The sequence below is a fragment of the Neoarius graeffei genome, chromosome 10, assembly GCF_027579695.1.
Source record: "Neoarius graeffei isolate fNeoGra1 chromosome 10, fNeoGra1.pri, whole genome shotgun sequence".
Classification (NCBI taxonomy): Eukaryota; Metazoa; Chordata; class Actinopteri; order Siluriformes; family Ariidae; genus Neoarius; species Neoarius graeffei.
Window position 1 is genome coordinate 48,063,117 of NC_083578.1, and position 14,796 is coordinate 48,077,912.

Sequence of the window (14,796 nt, forward strand, 5' to 3'; positions counted from 1 at the left end):
GACCAATGCCTCAAATTGACTTGGTGAAAAAGGTAGGGAATAATACTCATTCCTTTCAGCTCTCCTGGTACGAGAAAGTGAATTGGCTCAAAAGTGACCCACATCAACAACAGTAAATAGGCTACTTTAGTAATATGTCATGGATGGACTAAAAATATAGAATCTATTTAAAATGTTTATGCTGAGTATATTATATTGGAATATATATTTTTCTGGATATGAATTAAACACAGCTACAATTTGGAAAACATTTTTAAACAAAAACACAGCCGAGAACATTTCACACTACAGACCTGGATTAAAAGTGAAGGGTTATCAAAATTGTCAATAAAACATTTCTCCGTCAAAATAAGTAAAATATAGGGAAAGTGTCATTGAATGAAATGTGTGGCACCCAGCTCTACTGCTGAGGTTCCTGACAAAGAGCTGCTTTCAGTAATGATCAATTTTTAAACAACATGCCACAATTTTAAAATATAAAATGTTAAAATATACCCCTCCCCCCAACACCACCATCATGTATATTGGACAGTAGGCTAATGGGCCAAAAGAACCTGTTATTTCACAGTTTGTGACGCTGCCAACAATCAGCCAGATCAGAGGCAAGAGTATGGGCAAAATTGATGTTTTTTCTTTTAAAATCTGGAAATATCGTAACCGACCAGCCTCCCCTGTTTGAAAGACTACCAGCCGCCACTGCCGTGAACCATTCAGTCATTCCAACTGCACACCTCACTGCGGTTTCACTGTTCTCATACATGTCTTGCACCACTCTAATATACTTCTCATTCACTCCACACGTTCTCATACAATACCATAACTCTTCTCTCGGCACTCTATCGTATGCCTTCTCCAGGTCTACAAACACACAATGTAGCTTTCTCTGGCCTTCCCTGTACTTTTCCATTAACATTCTTAATGTTAAAAAAATTGCATCTGACGTGCATATACCCATCGTAAACCTTGGCATAAACCCGTACTGCTGTTCACAGATTGCTACCTCTCTTCTCAATCTCGCCTCCAATACCCTTTCCCATAACTTCATGGTGTGGCTCATCAATTTTATCCCTCTGTAATTACTGCAGCTCTGTACATCTCCCTTATTCTTGTATATTGGGACTAGCACACTCTTTCTCCATCCATTCGGCATTTTCTCATTCTCTAAGATCTTATTAAACAATCTCATTAGGAACTCCACAGCCATATCATCCAAACATCTCCAAGCCTCAATTGGGATACCATCTGGTCCGACTGCTTTCCCAGTCTTCATTCTTTTCATGGCTGCCCTCACCTCATCCTTACTAACCAACTCTACTTCCTGATTTGCTGTCTCCAATGAATCTGACCTTTTCTCTCTTGAATTCTCCTCATTTAATAAATCCTCAAAGTACTCTTTCCACCTTCTTAATACACTCTCTTTGTTTGTCAGCACATTTCCATTTACATCTTTCATCACTCTTACCTGCTGTACATCACTCGCTTCCCTGTTTCTCTGCCTAGCTAGTCTGTACAGGTCTTTCTCTCCTTCTTTGGTCTCCAGTCTTTCATACAACTCCTGGTATGCATCTGCTTTCGCCTTTGCTACCTCTCTTTTTGCCTTCTGTCTCGTCTCTCTGTATAACCGCCTGCTTTCCTCATCTCTCTGATCCTCCCAATTCCTCTTTGCTAGCCTCTTCTCTTTTATAATTTCCTGCACTTCTTTGTTCCACCACCATGTCTCCTTGTCTTTCTTCCTCCTTCCCAATGACCACCCTAGCACCTTCCTTGCTGCCTCTCTTACTAGTATAGCAGTAGTATCCCAATCTTCTAGCAAACTTCCATTACCACTCAATGCTCGTCTCATTTCTTCCCTAAACTTCTGATGTTCAGCCTCTTTTAGTTTGCACCACTTAATCTTCGGCTCCACTATTTCTTGCTTCCTCTTTTTCACTTTCAAGCTCACCCTGCACACAACCACTCGATGTTATCTAGCTACACACTCCCCTTCCATCACTTTACAGTCTCCAATCTCCTTCAGGTTACCCCTTCTGCAGAGTATGTAGTCCACCTGTGTAGATCTTCCTCCACTCTTAAACGTCACCTTTTGCTGCTCTTTCTTCTCGAAGTATGCGTTGACTATTGCCAAATTCATGCTCTTTGAAAAATTAACCACATTTGCCCTTCCACATTTCTCTCTCTTACGCCATATCTGCCCATCATGTCCTCATCTCCTCTGTTTCCCTCACCAACATGTCCATTGAAATCTGCTCCAATCAGCACGCGCTCCTCCCTTGGTATACTTTCTACCACTTCATCCACCTTTTCCCAGAAAGACTCTTTCTCTTCATTCTCACATCCAACCTGTGGGGCATACACACACACAACTTCATGCCTATCACTCTATCTGACACCCTCTTCACATCAATCACACTGTTGACCAACTCTCCCCTCAAAACAATACCAACACCATTTCTCTTTCCATTGACTCCATAATAAAACAACTTGCATCCACCTCCAATGTTCTTGGCCTTGCTTCCCTTCCACCTCGTCTCCTGCACACACAAAATGTCCAACTTCCTTCTTTCCATCATACCTGCTAACTCTCTCACTCTGTCAGTCAATGTTCCCACATTCAGTGTTCCTACCCTCAATTCTAAGCTCCTTCCCTTCCATCTTTCACGCTCTCTCCTAACACGCCTCCCCCTCTCTTTCTCCTTCTCTGTTTTGGCGCAACAGTAGCATAGTTTCCACCAGTACCCTGTTGACCAACAGTACTGGAGGCGGCCGTTGTTAACCCGGGCCCCGACCTATCCGGTATGGTATTTCTCTTTTCAATCCGCATGTTAGATTTGGCACAGTTTTACGCCGGATGCCCTTCCTGACGCAGCCCTCTCCATTTATCCGGGCTTGGGACTGGCACCAAGAGTATGCTTATGCACCCCCAGTGGCTGGATTTCACCATGCAAGATGATATTCATATTTGATATATCTATGCATGCATACCAACTAAAACTACATATAGTATAATGTATGGCAAATAAGAAGAGAATAAAACGTAAGGCTATCATCCACAGTGTCCCAGAGTGAAAGGTGCTAGTGGAGCAAAATATTTGGTAAGCAGTAAAACTGGCCTTAATAATGTTGAAATGAAATCTATGATGAGTAAGTAGTCACTGAGTAGTTGAGAGGCTGTTCAGTCACTGATGAATGGGGTGAAGTCCCAGAATGACTGTATAAAATCAACATGCCTTTTAGTTTGTTATATGCACTGCAGTGGTTCCATGTGAGCATACTTCCAAATGAGCATGAATTTGGTGCTCAAAATCCTTTATCGCCATGCATGTGCGAGCACTGGATTGAGTTGTTTAGGCATGTTGTCTTTGCTTACTCTGGAACAGGCATGATAATGTGGTTCATAAAACACAGTACAGTTGAATATTATTTAAAAAGGTGTAAAAAAAAAAAAACTTGATCACCAAGATAAACACAGTGCTAGTAGGAACAGACCAGACACTCCATGAAATAAGTGGCAATGATATAATTAGCCCCATTGCTAAAAACATAAACCTCTCATGCCTGAAAAAAAATCCCTGAAAAAAAAATTGTGCATCAAGTTGACAAAGTAATTCAAAGAAAGTACTGCAGTGCTATGACATGGCACAGCATGTATACTGCCTGAATTCACTCCCAGGAAAATGTTTAATTACTGAGGTATGCTAGTCAAACTGAATGCTGAGTGCTTGGCTTCACACATTCTTGTTCTGTCAACCCTCAATTATGTAAGAAAGTTAGAAAGGGGATAACTCGCCCATAAACCTGCCTATACAGAACATGAATGCATGTGAAACCTCTAGCTAACAGGCTCTTGTCAGACAGCCAGATATGGATTTACTAATAATTTGTCCCACATTATTTATATACTGTATGGTGTAAATGGAAGGGTAACATACAAAAATAGAGAAAAACATCTGAAAACCACAGTTATGCAGCCTTTTGAACATTTATTGCTCTGGATATTGTCACCTTAACAGTGAACCAAGCTTTATTCAAAAAGTAAGAGGTTTCAGTTTATAATCTGGGGCTTCTTGTGTTTTGCCAAAGGCTATTCTATTTATAAGCATAATAGCTACCAAAAACACGGAACAGTTATTCCTTTGTAGTAGTAAACATGTGGTGACACATTTGTTGGCTGGGTGGCAAAGTGCATAATAATAGTTCCCATTCCCATTTTCAACCTATGGTCTTTTGAGATTATCGTCTATTTTTATGTGTTTATGCTTTAGAATATATTTATTATGATATGTTTTCATGTAGCTTTACTGAAATATTTTAGCTTATATACATTTAATTGGGAATAATTGGATATAAATTATGTATACAGATTGAACATATTCAGTAACTGGTTATTTAAACATCATAACGTTGATTTGCATATTACAGATTAAGTGGTCCATTAAGTGGTTGGGAATAAGATTGGGAACAAAATTAAAAAAATAATAATATCCAGACTTCCCCTGCGATAACCTGGCGACTTGTCCAGGGTGTACCCCACCTCTCGCCTATAGTCAGCTGAGATAGGCTCCAGCTCGCCTGCGACCCTGTAGAACAGGATAAGTGGCTACAGATAATGGATGGATGGATATAAAACCTCCTATTGAACATATTCAGTAACTGGTTATTTAAACATCATAACATTGATTTGCATATTACAGATTAAGTGGTGGGCGGCACGGTGGTGTAGTGGTTAGCGCTGTCGCCTCACAGCAAGAAGGTCCGGGTTCGAGCCCCGTGGCCGGCAAGGGCCTTTCTGTGTGGAGTTTGCATGTTCTCCCCGTGTCTGCGTGGGTTTCCTCCGGGTGCTCCGGTTTCCCCCACAGTCCAAAGACATGCAGGTTAGGTTAACTGGTGACTCTAAATTAACCGTAGGTGTGAATGTGAGTGTGAATGGTTGTCTGTGTCTATGTGTCAGCACTGTGATGACCTGGCGACTTGTCCAGGGTGTACCCCGCCTTTCGTCCGTAGTCAGCTGGGATAGGCTCCAGCTTGCCTGCGACCCTGTAGAACAGGATAAAGCAGCTAGAGATAATGAGATGGGAGATGAGATGAGATTAAGTGGTCCATTAAGTGGTTGGGAATAAGATGGGGAACAAAATTTTTTAAAAATAATATCCAGACTTCCCCTGTGATAACCTGGCGACTTGTCCAGGGTGTACCCCGCTTCTCGTCCATAGTCAGCTGGGATAGGCTCCAGCTTGCCTACGACCCTGTAGGACAGGATAAGTGGCTACAGATAATGGATGGATGGATAGATCAAGACTTCATATTGTCTGTTAGGACAGCATCATCCAGAGCTTTGTCATTAGCAAAACTGGAGATAAGAAACAATACAGCAATTCATTGTTGTGATTTTCACACTTTTATTGGAAGTATATATGCCATAAAAATCGCAGTAGTTATATTCATGACAACCCATCATAGTTGTGAAATACAAAGCATTTTGTATTTCAACATGTATGATGAATAATTTCTGGTCTTTAAAACCCACACTGTTAAAAAAATAAATAAATAAAATAAAAAAATTAAATTAAATTAAATAAAAAAAAAACCCTTGTACAATTATAATAAATTACTAGCAGTCAAGTTGATGTGGCAAAACAGGGACATGCAATTTAATCCGGAAATTAAAAGTGATGCATTTTATTGTAAACAGGGTGGTAGTGGATGATGATATCCCTTAAATCATACTACTACATAATGATAAAAATAATAATAATAAAGAAAGCACTGGTCCTTCCAACCAATCATTTTCAAGTATTTGGCAGATGATGGCCTAATCAGCATGTTTTTATTTTCCACAATGCCAAAACAAGCTTCCTTCATTTTTAAAGGAAAGCTACAGAAATTGAAGCATATAAGCAACATTTTAAAAAGCAGTAGAAACAGTAAGCTTTAACCAGGAAGTAAACACAAGCATCTTTAAAATAGCAGGTGATTTTTTTGGTGAAGATGGTGGTGACTTAACAGTTGTCCATGCTGGATTGCATATAGCCTACAGTGTGTGCTGGCATTGTGCAGCATAAATAAAGCCATGAGACAGTAACCTTTTGTTTTCTGTAGGGGAACAGATTTTAGTTTAACTCTTTTATTACCATTAAAGATCTTAAATACAATACATTTGAAGGAGTCAAAAAATATATAAGAAAAATTGCACAAAGATACAATACATTTGAAGGAGTCAAAAAATATATAAGAAAAATTGCACAAAGAACTTGTTGAAAGAAAGAAAGAAAGAAAGAAAGAAAGAAAGAAAGAAAGAAAGAGTTTAACAGTGAGAACAGTGACAGTAATGGTAGCGGGGGGAATAATATTGTATGGTTTGCAGTGTTATTACAGTAGCTATACAGAACAGTGTTTTGATGCAGTATATCTGACTGCAGAGAAAATATTTTCCTAGTATACTAGACTGCTGTAGTAACTGTAACATGTCTACAGTATTATACTGGTTTGTACACAATATCTTATTATAGAAATTACAGAAATTCTTTCCAAAGCAGATATATGTAACTCTATTATTTGGGACACAGCACCAAAACAAAAAACATTGTTTACAAAGCCAGTAATGCATTAGCATCAGGAAGGCTACATAAGGCTATGTGTGCCTTTTTATCCACAAATCACACCATTTGACATCAGTAACAGTATGTGGTGTCACTGGTGCAATGGCTTCATCATGAAGTATGACATACTATTTCCAGTGACACCGAACACTGTCAATGACTTGAATTGAATTGCCTTTACTGGCATGTAAATGTAAACATTGAAATGAAAATTGCCACTCTGTGGTGCAAACATAGAAACACAGGACACTGAAGAGAAGGGAGGAAAAGACAAAATGAGAATTGTGATGCTCTAAATTAAAATTAAATAATAAATAATAAATTACATAATAATAAATTAAATTAAATAATCTGTATAAAAATAAAGTGCAGGTGCATAGCAGCATGAATGAATTATATCCTTATTTGTGCTTGTTATTATTTAAAGTGCAAATTGCTTTTGGAAAAAAAAAATTGTCTCTGAATCTGGAGGTGCATGCTTTGGCCGACCTGTAATGCCTGCCAGAGGGTAACTGTTCAAAGAGGTGGTGGCTGGGAGTCCTTCATGATGTTGGTAGCTCTGCTGAGGTAGTATGAGGTGGCAATGTCCTTCAGAGAGGGCAGTGGGTAGCCTGTTATTTTCTCTGCTGATTTCACCACTATCTGGAGCGCTTTCTTATCTGCGGCAGAGCAGCCTGCATACCACACCATTATGCAATAGGTTAGCAGGCTCTCAATGGTCTCCCGGTAAAAGGCCACCAGCAGCTTCCTTTCCGTGTTGTGCCTCCTAAGTCTTTGCTGTGCTCTCTTGATGTTTGCCATGGTGTTGGCCTACCAGGAGAGATCCTCTGATATAAGGACTCCCAGGAACTTAAAAGTTTGCACCCTTTCCACACTTGCCCCATTGACACAGAGAAGGGCCAGCTCTGAGTCTCGTTTCTTCCTGAAGTCCAGTATTAACTCCTTGGTCTTTGTAGTGTTCAGTGTCAGGTTATTCACTGAATACCACTCTGACAGTCTCTGTATCTCGTCTCTGTATGCTGACTCATCTTCCCCTGTGATAAGTCTGATGGCACTTGTGTCATCAGCAAATTTAATTATGATGTGCAGTCATTGGTGTAGAGGGAGTAAAGGACTGGATTCAGCACACAGCTTTAACTCACACTGGTATTTGCATCATAATGTGATTGCTGGATGAAAAGGCACATATTGTGTCTAATTAATTTAGAATCTGTCAGCTGGGGAAAGGATGGATATGAACCCACTTCCTGTGGCATATGTGGACTATCACATTTAATAGACCATAAAATCAGATTAAACAGAAATGCACAAATATTCCTTTAAGTGACTTAAATGACTCCTCTTCATCTGTCTCTAACATGTTTGGTCTTCTTTTCATTTTGTTACTAAATTGTGAGTCTCGACTGACAGTTTATAATAAGCCTGGGATAAATATATACTATGTGTAGAAAAGAGGCCTTGTGACTTACATTTAACTCCAGAACTGTTGACAACCTTCAGGAAAGTGAAAAATGTCTATATATAATAAACATGAGAGAAGATGAAGGTGAGGTTGGTGTTGTCAAATTTTAGTATTAATTTTCAGGTGCCACCCTCATACAAACAAGCTGTTTGAAAGGTTGCAAAAAAGAAGGTCTTCCCTTCCTCACAGAAATGCAGCATCTCAACTTCACCAACAATCAGAATTGTCTGTTGTCGTCAAATGGGTGGCATGGTGGTGTAGTGGTTAGCGCTGTCGCCTCACAGGAAGAAGGTTCTTGGTTCGAGCCCAGTGGCTGACAGGGGCCTTTCAGTGTGGAGTTTGCATGGTCTGCCTGGGTTTCCTCTGGGTGCTCTGGTTTCCCCCAAAGACATGCAGATTAGGCTAACTGGTGGCTCTAAATTGACTGTAGGTGCATAGACAGATAATTTTACTTGATAAGACATCTTAGAATAAGTCGGTTGCAATCTAGAACTAGGTTTAATAATCTAAGAATTGGTGTCTTGTATTCTTATAATAGGAAATGCTAGATTGTTTCAACTATTTTCAAGATATTTTCACTTGCTAAGATATCATTTTTTGCAGGGTTCTTGGTAGGTGTTCAGAACATGGCAGTTGCTAGATTAACAAACAGATAATGACATCAAAACCACTTCCAAGTCAACGTTGAAATGGTAGTAGGAACACAAAAGCAATAGCCATCTCAGTCTCTGTATTTGAATAGTATTTAAATATTGTGGTCTGAAGCCACATGCACCAACCTAAGAATGTAAAGGAGTTTTAAATGTTCTGCATGGAGGAGTCGGCGCAAGATACATCTGCAAAGTTCTCTCACTTCCTTATACTTTAGAGGAAGAGGCACAGTGATGTTATTCTGTCAAGGGAAGGCTTCTCCTAGTTGTAATATGTTCTTCATTGCTCATTTCCATGCAGTATTCCAAGAACACTAGAGATGATTGTTAATATAATCTGAAAAAGGGATGTAAAGATGAAGCAATATGAAATATGAAGCAAACCTGTAGTGTGGATCAACTGATGGCCAGATACTTTCTTTGAATAGGAATTCTAACATACACACATTAGCTTAGCTGTGCTGTAGCTGTGTTGTGAGGGATCCACTTTGAGGTCTGTCTTTTCTAATTAGATTGTAAAATGCATTTTAAATACTGTATAGTCCATAGGAACATGTACAAATACAAAAATAAATGAATGTCTGAAAGCTGACCATCTGGGAAGGAGCTAAATCTCAACTGCCATCAGTGGAGGAATTTGTAGCATGCATTCAGCTTTTAATAAGTCATATGTTCCTGAACAGTGGAAAAACTTGGCACAAGGGCACATTACATCCTACCTACACTTTTTGGCCAAAAGTATGTGGACACCCTACCATGACACCCATATGTGCTTGTTGTACATCCTGTTCCAAAGGCATGGCTTTAATATGGAGCTGCCCCCCCCCCCCCCCCTCCTTTGACGCTATAACAGCTTTCACTCTTCTGGGAAGGCTTTCCATTACACTGGAAAATAATGTTCCTGCAAAAAACAGCACAACTGGCAGAAGGGTTGCCATTAAAGGTACTGACAGCAAAGTCATCTGAAATTTTCAAAAATTTTCATTGTGCATGACATTTTCCTATGTCTTGTAAAAACAATATCATGCAGACAAGATGTGATCATTTTGATGTGCTGAGGGTCACTTTTCTCTGTTTTGGGACCATTTTCCTACCTCTTGAGATAAACAATATGGCCCTACGTAAATAGCCAAAAGCGAGGAGCTTTAACTAATTAGCATAATGCTGGAACTGTGTCACACCAAGATGGCAACATGCAGAAAACATTGTGACTCTGCTTCGACCTTGGAGAGATTTGAGTTGTAGGTAATTTGTGGTTGACATTCGCGAATTACTTTTGGTTGTGCTGCAAGATGGCCACACTTATGAGAGCTCTGAGATGTCTCAGCAAATTAGTGTTTATTACTGGCTCTTTTTGCACATACAACACTATCATGCATTTAATATGACCAATAAACTCTCTTGGAGTTACGACTGTCAGCCAGTTCTGACTTTAAATCAGCTTTTGATATCACGGACTCCACACTTCCCTGGGTCTTTTGTTTACTTGCACGATCCCAGAGGAAAACAAAGAGAGGGAAGTGTGCCGGAGTTCTGTGATGCTAACAACAGAGAAACAACAAGCTTCCTCTGCCCAGCATCCTGCTTGCTAATGTTCAGTCTTTGGACAACAAACTAGACGAGCTGCGTGCACGAATTAAACACCAAAGGGACATCAGAAACTGCTGCGTTTTGGCATTTACAGAGATGTGGCTGGAGCCCTGCATGCCTGACTGTGCTGTCACACCAGAGGGTTTCACTGTTTACCTGCAAGACAGAAAGAAGGACTCAGGCAAGTCAAGGGGATGGTGTGTGTGCTTTATGGTTAACTCATCATGGGTCATGGATGTTTGCATTTTAGCAAAGCACTGAACTGAACTAGATCCCTGAAACAAAAGATGAATATATATTTTCTCTGTAGTTGTTTTTGTGCTATTGTTTCTTTCTTTGTAAGATCAAAACAATAGGTGTGTAACAATAGGTGTGTAACTCCATACCGTAGAGTCGAGCCCATGCATCCTACAGCTAATATAGCTAAGCACTAACAGGAATGATTTAGTTATCTGTCCAGAAAAATGACGTCATCTAACATTACTCTATTTTGCAGTTGCACTCAATAGGCAGGCTTTCCTTTTCATTTCTGCTGGCTTTTAGCTAGCGGGACAGTGGAGTCCGCGATGTCTGCCCATGCCAACTTGTTTTGGTTAAAAGGAGGTCAAATGCCCCACGGTAGTCATATGATATTGTTGCATGCTTCAGTAATCTTCGGAATCATAAAATGCGGGAAATTTTATCTCGGCAAAACATTTACACATAGGATATATAGTGTGTGCAGCAGCAAAACATCTTGAAACTCCAACAGCAACAGAAATAGAAATTTGCCCAAAATTCAACTTTGCAGTCAAAACCTTTACCATTATTTTACAGTCACTAAATTTACGGTTTTGAATTGTTAATGAAAAATATAGTATGAACTTGTTTTTGGAGTACTTTGACAGTATTTTACAGTTAACTGAAAAATCCATTATATAGCTGTTTTTGCTTTTACAGTGTCTTACAGTTGACTGTATTTTCTACACAGGTTTTAATGAACCTATTTTTCGGAAATTCTAGCTAATGTAAGCTGTTGAATCCTTGACATTGACATGCACATATTCAGTAATAAATACAAACTGGAAACATCACTGATATAATTTGAAATGATTTATGGATTAAATACAATTGCTACCCACTAAATAATTAGTAAGATGGTTGAGTATGAATGAAGAAAACAACTCCAGCTTCACACATGCTTCATCTTTGCTCTTCCTAAAAAATAAAAAAAAAAAAACGAAAAAAACAACAGTTGCGTGGTACTGTTAAAGATATTTCAGATTCAAGATGGACAGTTGATTAGCAGTAAAGTGCTGTATTTAAGGAATGCGTTATAGTTATGTTTAGAAAATGGTCAATGGAGTGTAATTTAACAGATTTTCTTTTGTATGAACAGGAAAGTGCTGTATTTTAAAACAATAGGTTAAAACTGTTGAAATCCTGCTGGAAATTAACTGCAATATTTTGTACGGGTCAGCAGCAACTCCTCCAGCACCATCACACTAAACACGGGGGCCCCCCAAGGATGTGTGCTAAGCCCCCTCCTCTTCACTTTGCTGACCCACGACTGCACACCAACATCCAGCTCAAATATCTTCATTAAGTTTGTGGATGACACGACTGTGGTGGGTCTCATCAACAACGGCGATGAGACAATCTACAGGAGTGAGGTGAGCCGCTTGGCCATGTGGTGCAAGGACAACAATCTCCATCTGAACGTGGAGAAGACGAAGGAGATTGTTGTGGACTTCAGGAGAGAGCACACCCAGCATGCTCCACTATCTATCGACGGTGCTGCAGTGGAGAGGGTGAGCAGCACCAAGTTTCTGGGTGTGCACATCTCTGAAGACCTGTCCTGGAACAACAACACCGCATCACTGGCCAAAAAAGCCCAACAGCGTCTGTACTTCCTCCGCAAACTGAGGAGAGCAAGAGTCCCGGCCCCCATCATGCACACATTCTACAGAGGCACCATCGAGAACATCCTGACCAGCTGCATCACCGTGTGGTACGGCGCCTGCACCGTGTCCTGCTGCAAGACTCTGCAGCGCATCTTGAGAGCAGCTGAGAAGATAATTGGTGTCTCTCTCCCTTCTCTTATGGATATCTATAACTCCTGCCTCACCCGCAAAGCCATCAGGATTGCAGGTGACCCCACCCACCCATCTCACAGCCTCTTCAGCCTGCTGCCGTCGGGGAGGAGACTGCGGAGTCTCCGGGACAAAACCAGCAGGCTCAAGAACAGTTTCTTTCACCAGGCGGTCAGGAAGCTCAACTCCCTCCCTGTTCTGCCCCTCCTCCCCCCTCTGCCTCCTGCCACAGATTCTGCTCGCACACACCCCTTCAGCATCTGACATGTCATCCTCACAGTCCCCCCCCCAACACACACACACACACACACACACACACCTCATCGTTCATTAACACACTGAACTCAGGGACCGCACATCTCACTTTACCTCGCCCATTTGCACTATTCCGCACTACCTCATCTTAACAGCTGCTAGTTTGTTTATTCTGCTTATTTCATGTTTCATGTTTACCTGCTATACCTCAAGTGCCCTTGACTGTTTGGTTATTTGTACCAATTTATGTGTGTGTGTATGTACAGTTGTGTTCAAAATAATAGCAGTGTGTTTAAAAATGTGAGTAAAGCTCAAAATCCTTATAATAGTTTTTATTTCCATGCATTAGGAACACTGCACATTATATTCTACATCAAAACATGAAGAAAAATTTATGAATATTTTAATTACTTTACAGAAAATGAAGAAAAATGAACATTGGGCTGTTCAAAAAAATAGCAGTGTCTGCATTTTTCATTACAAACTCCAAATATTTACTGTATAAACTGAAAAAAATCTTAAGGATTTAGTATTCCTGTGAATCACTAAACTAATATTTAGTTGTATAACCACGGTTTCTGAGAACTTCTGGCACCTGTGAACAAGTATTCCAGCCCAGGATGATTTGACAACATTCCACAATTCCTCTGCATTTCTTGGTTTTGCCTCAGAAACAGCATTTTTGATGTCACCCCACAAGTTTACGATCGGATTAAGGTCCGGGGATTGGGCTGGCCACTCCATAACTTTCATTTTGTTGGTCTTGAACCCTGATGCTGCTCGCTTACTGGTGTGTTTGGGGTCGTTGTCTTGTTGAAACACCCATTTCAAGGGCATTTCCTCTTCAGCATAAGGCAACATGACCTCTTCAAGTATTTTGATATATGCAAACTGATCCATGATCCCTGGTATGCGATAAATGGGCCCAACACCACAGTAAGAGAAACATTCCCATATCATGATGCTTGCACCACCATGCTTCACTGTCTTCAGAGTGTACTGTGGCTTGAATTCAGTGTTTGGGGGTCGTCTGAAAAACTGTCTGTGGCCCTAGGACCCAAAAAGAACAATTTTACTTTCATCAGTCCACTAAATGTTTTTCCATTTCTCTTTAGGCCAGTCGATGTGTTCTTTGGCAAATTGTATCCTCTTCAGCACGTCTTTTTTTTAACAGTGGAACTTTGCGGGGGCTTCTTGCCGATAGATTAGCTTCATACAGGCATCTTCTAATTGTCACAGTACTCACAGGTAACTTCAGACCGTCTTTGATCACCCTGGAGCTGATCATTGGCTGAGTCTTTGCCATTCTGGCTATTCTTCGATCCATTCGAATGGTAGTCTTCTGTTTTCTTCCATGTCTCTCTGGCTTTGCTGTCCATTTTAAAGCACTGGAGATCATTTTAGCTAAGCAGCCCATCATTTTCTGCACTTCTTTACAGTATATGTTTTACCTCTCCAATCAACGTTTTAATCAAAGCACGCTGTTCTTCTGAACAAAGTCTGGAACGACCCATGTTTCTCAGGTTTTCAGAGAGAAATGCATGTACAACATGTGCTGGCTTCATCCTTAAATTAGGGCCACCTGACTGACATCTGTTTTTTCACAGAATGAATGATCTCACTAATTAAACTCCACACTGCTATTATTTTGAACACGTCCCTTTCACTTAATTATTCGATTACACAGACTCAGGAGCATGCATATCATGAATGTTGGGTCTGTTGGTTTTCTATGACTCTACTACACCTACTGGTAAATTATTTGCCATGTAGTAATATAATTTCCACCAAAAACAGTGATTGATCTGGTTAGTCGTGTTGGACTGCTATTATTTTGAACACAAGTGTATATGAGTGTTTAGTCTAGTTACTATCTAGAGTGTTTATACTGTTTATATTGTCTGTTTGAGTGTTTAGTCTGTCTTGTTATCTAGTGTTTATACTGTTTATTTATATTGTTTATATTGTTTGAGTGTTTAGTCTAGTTCATATCTAGAGTGTTTTATACTGTTTATATTGTCTGAGTGTTTAGTCTGTCCTGTTCTTATCTAGTGTTTATACTGTTTATTTATTCTGTTTACATTGAGTGTTTAGTCTGTCTAGTTCCTATCTAGAGTGTTTATACTGTTTATATTGTTTTTTTTTCAATTATTCTATTTTTATTCTATTTT

At 39.9% G+C, this 14,796-nt stretch overlaps 1 protein-coding gene across 1 annotated transcript; it reads left to right on the forward strand.

Annotated features, from left to right (window-relative positions):
* Window positions 1-247: 247 nt before the first annotated feature.
* Window positions 248-14,464, forward strand: LOC132893076 (uncharacterized). The gene is made up of 2 exons (XM_060931822.1): window positions 248-3,092; window positions 11,758-14,464. Exon 2 carries the CDS (start codon window positions 11,966-11,968, stop codon window positions 12,632-12,634), a length of 669 nt encoding a protein of 222 aa, XP_060787805.1. The 5' UTR covers window positions 248-3,092; window positions 11,758-11,965; the 3' UTR covers window positions 12,635-14,464.
* The last annotated feature ends 332 nt before the right edge of the window (window positions 14,465-14,796 follow it).

Bases quoted from the DNA above. Each gene is read 5' to 3' on its own strand.
- LOC132893076 (XM_060931822.1), top strand. From the start codon at position 11,966: ATGTGGTGCAAGGACAACAATCTCCATCTGAACGTGGAGAAGACGAAG.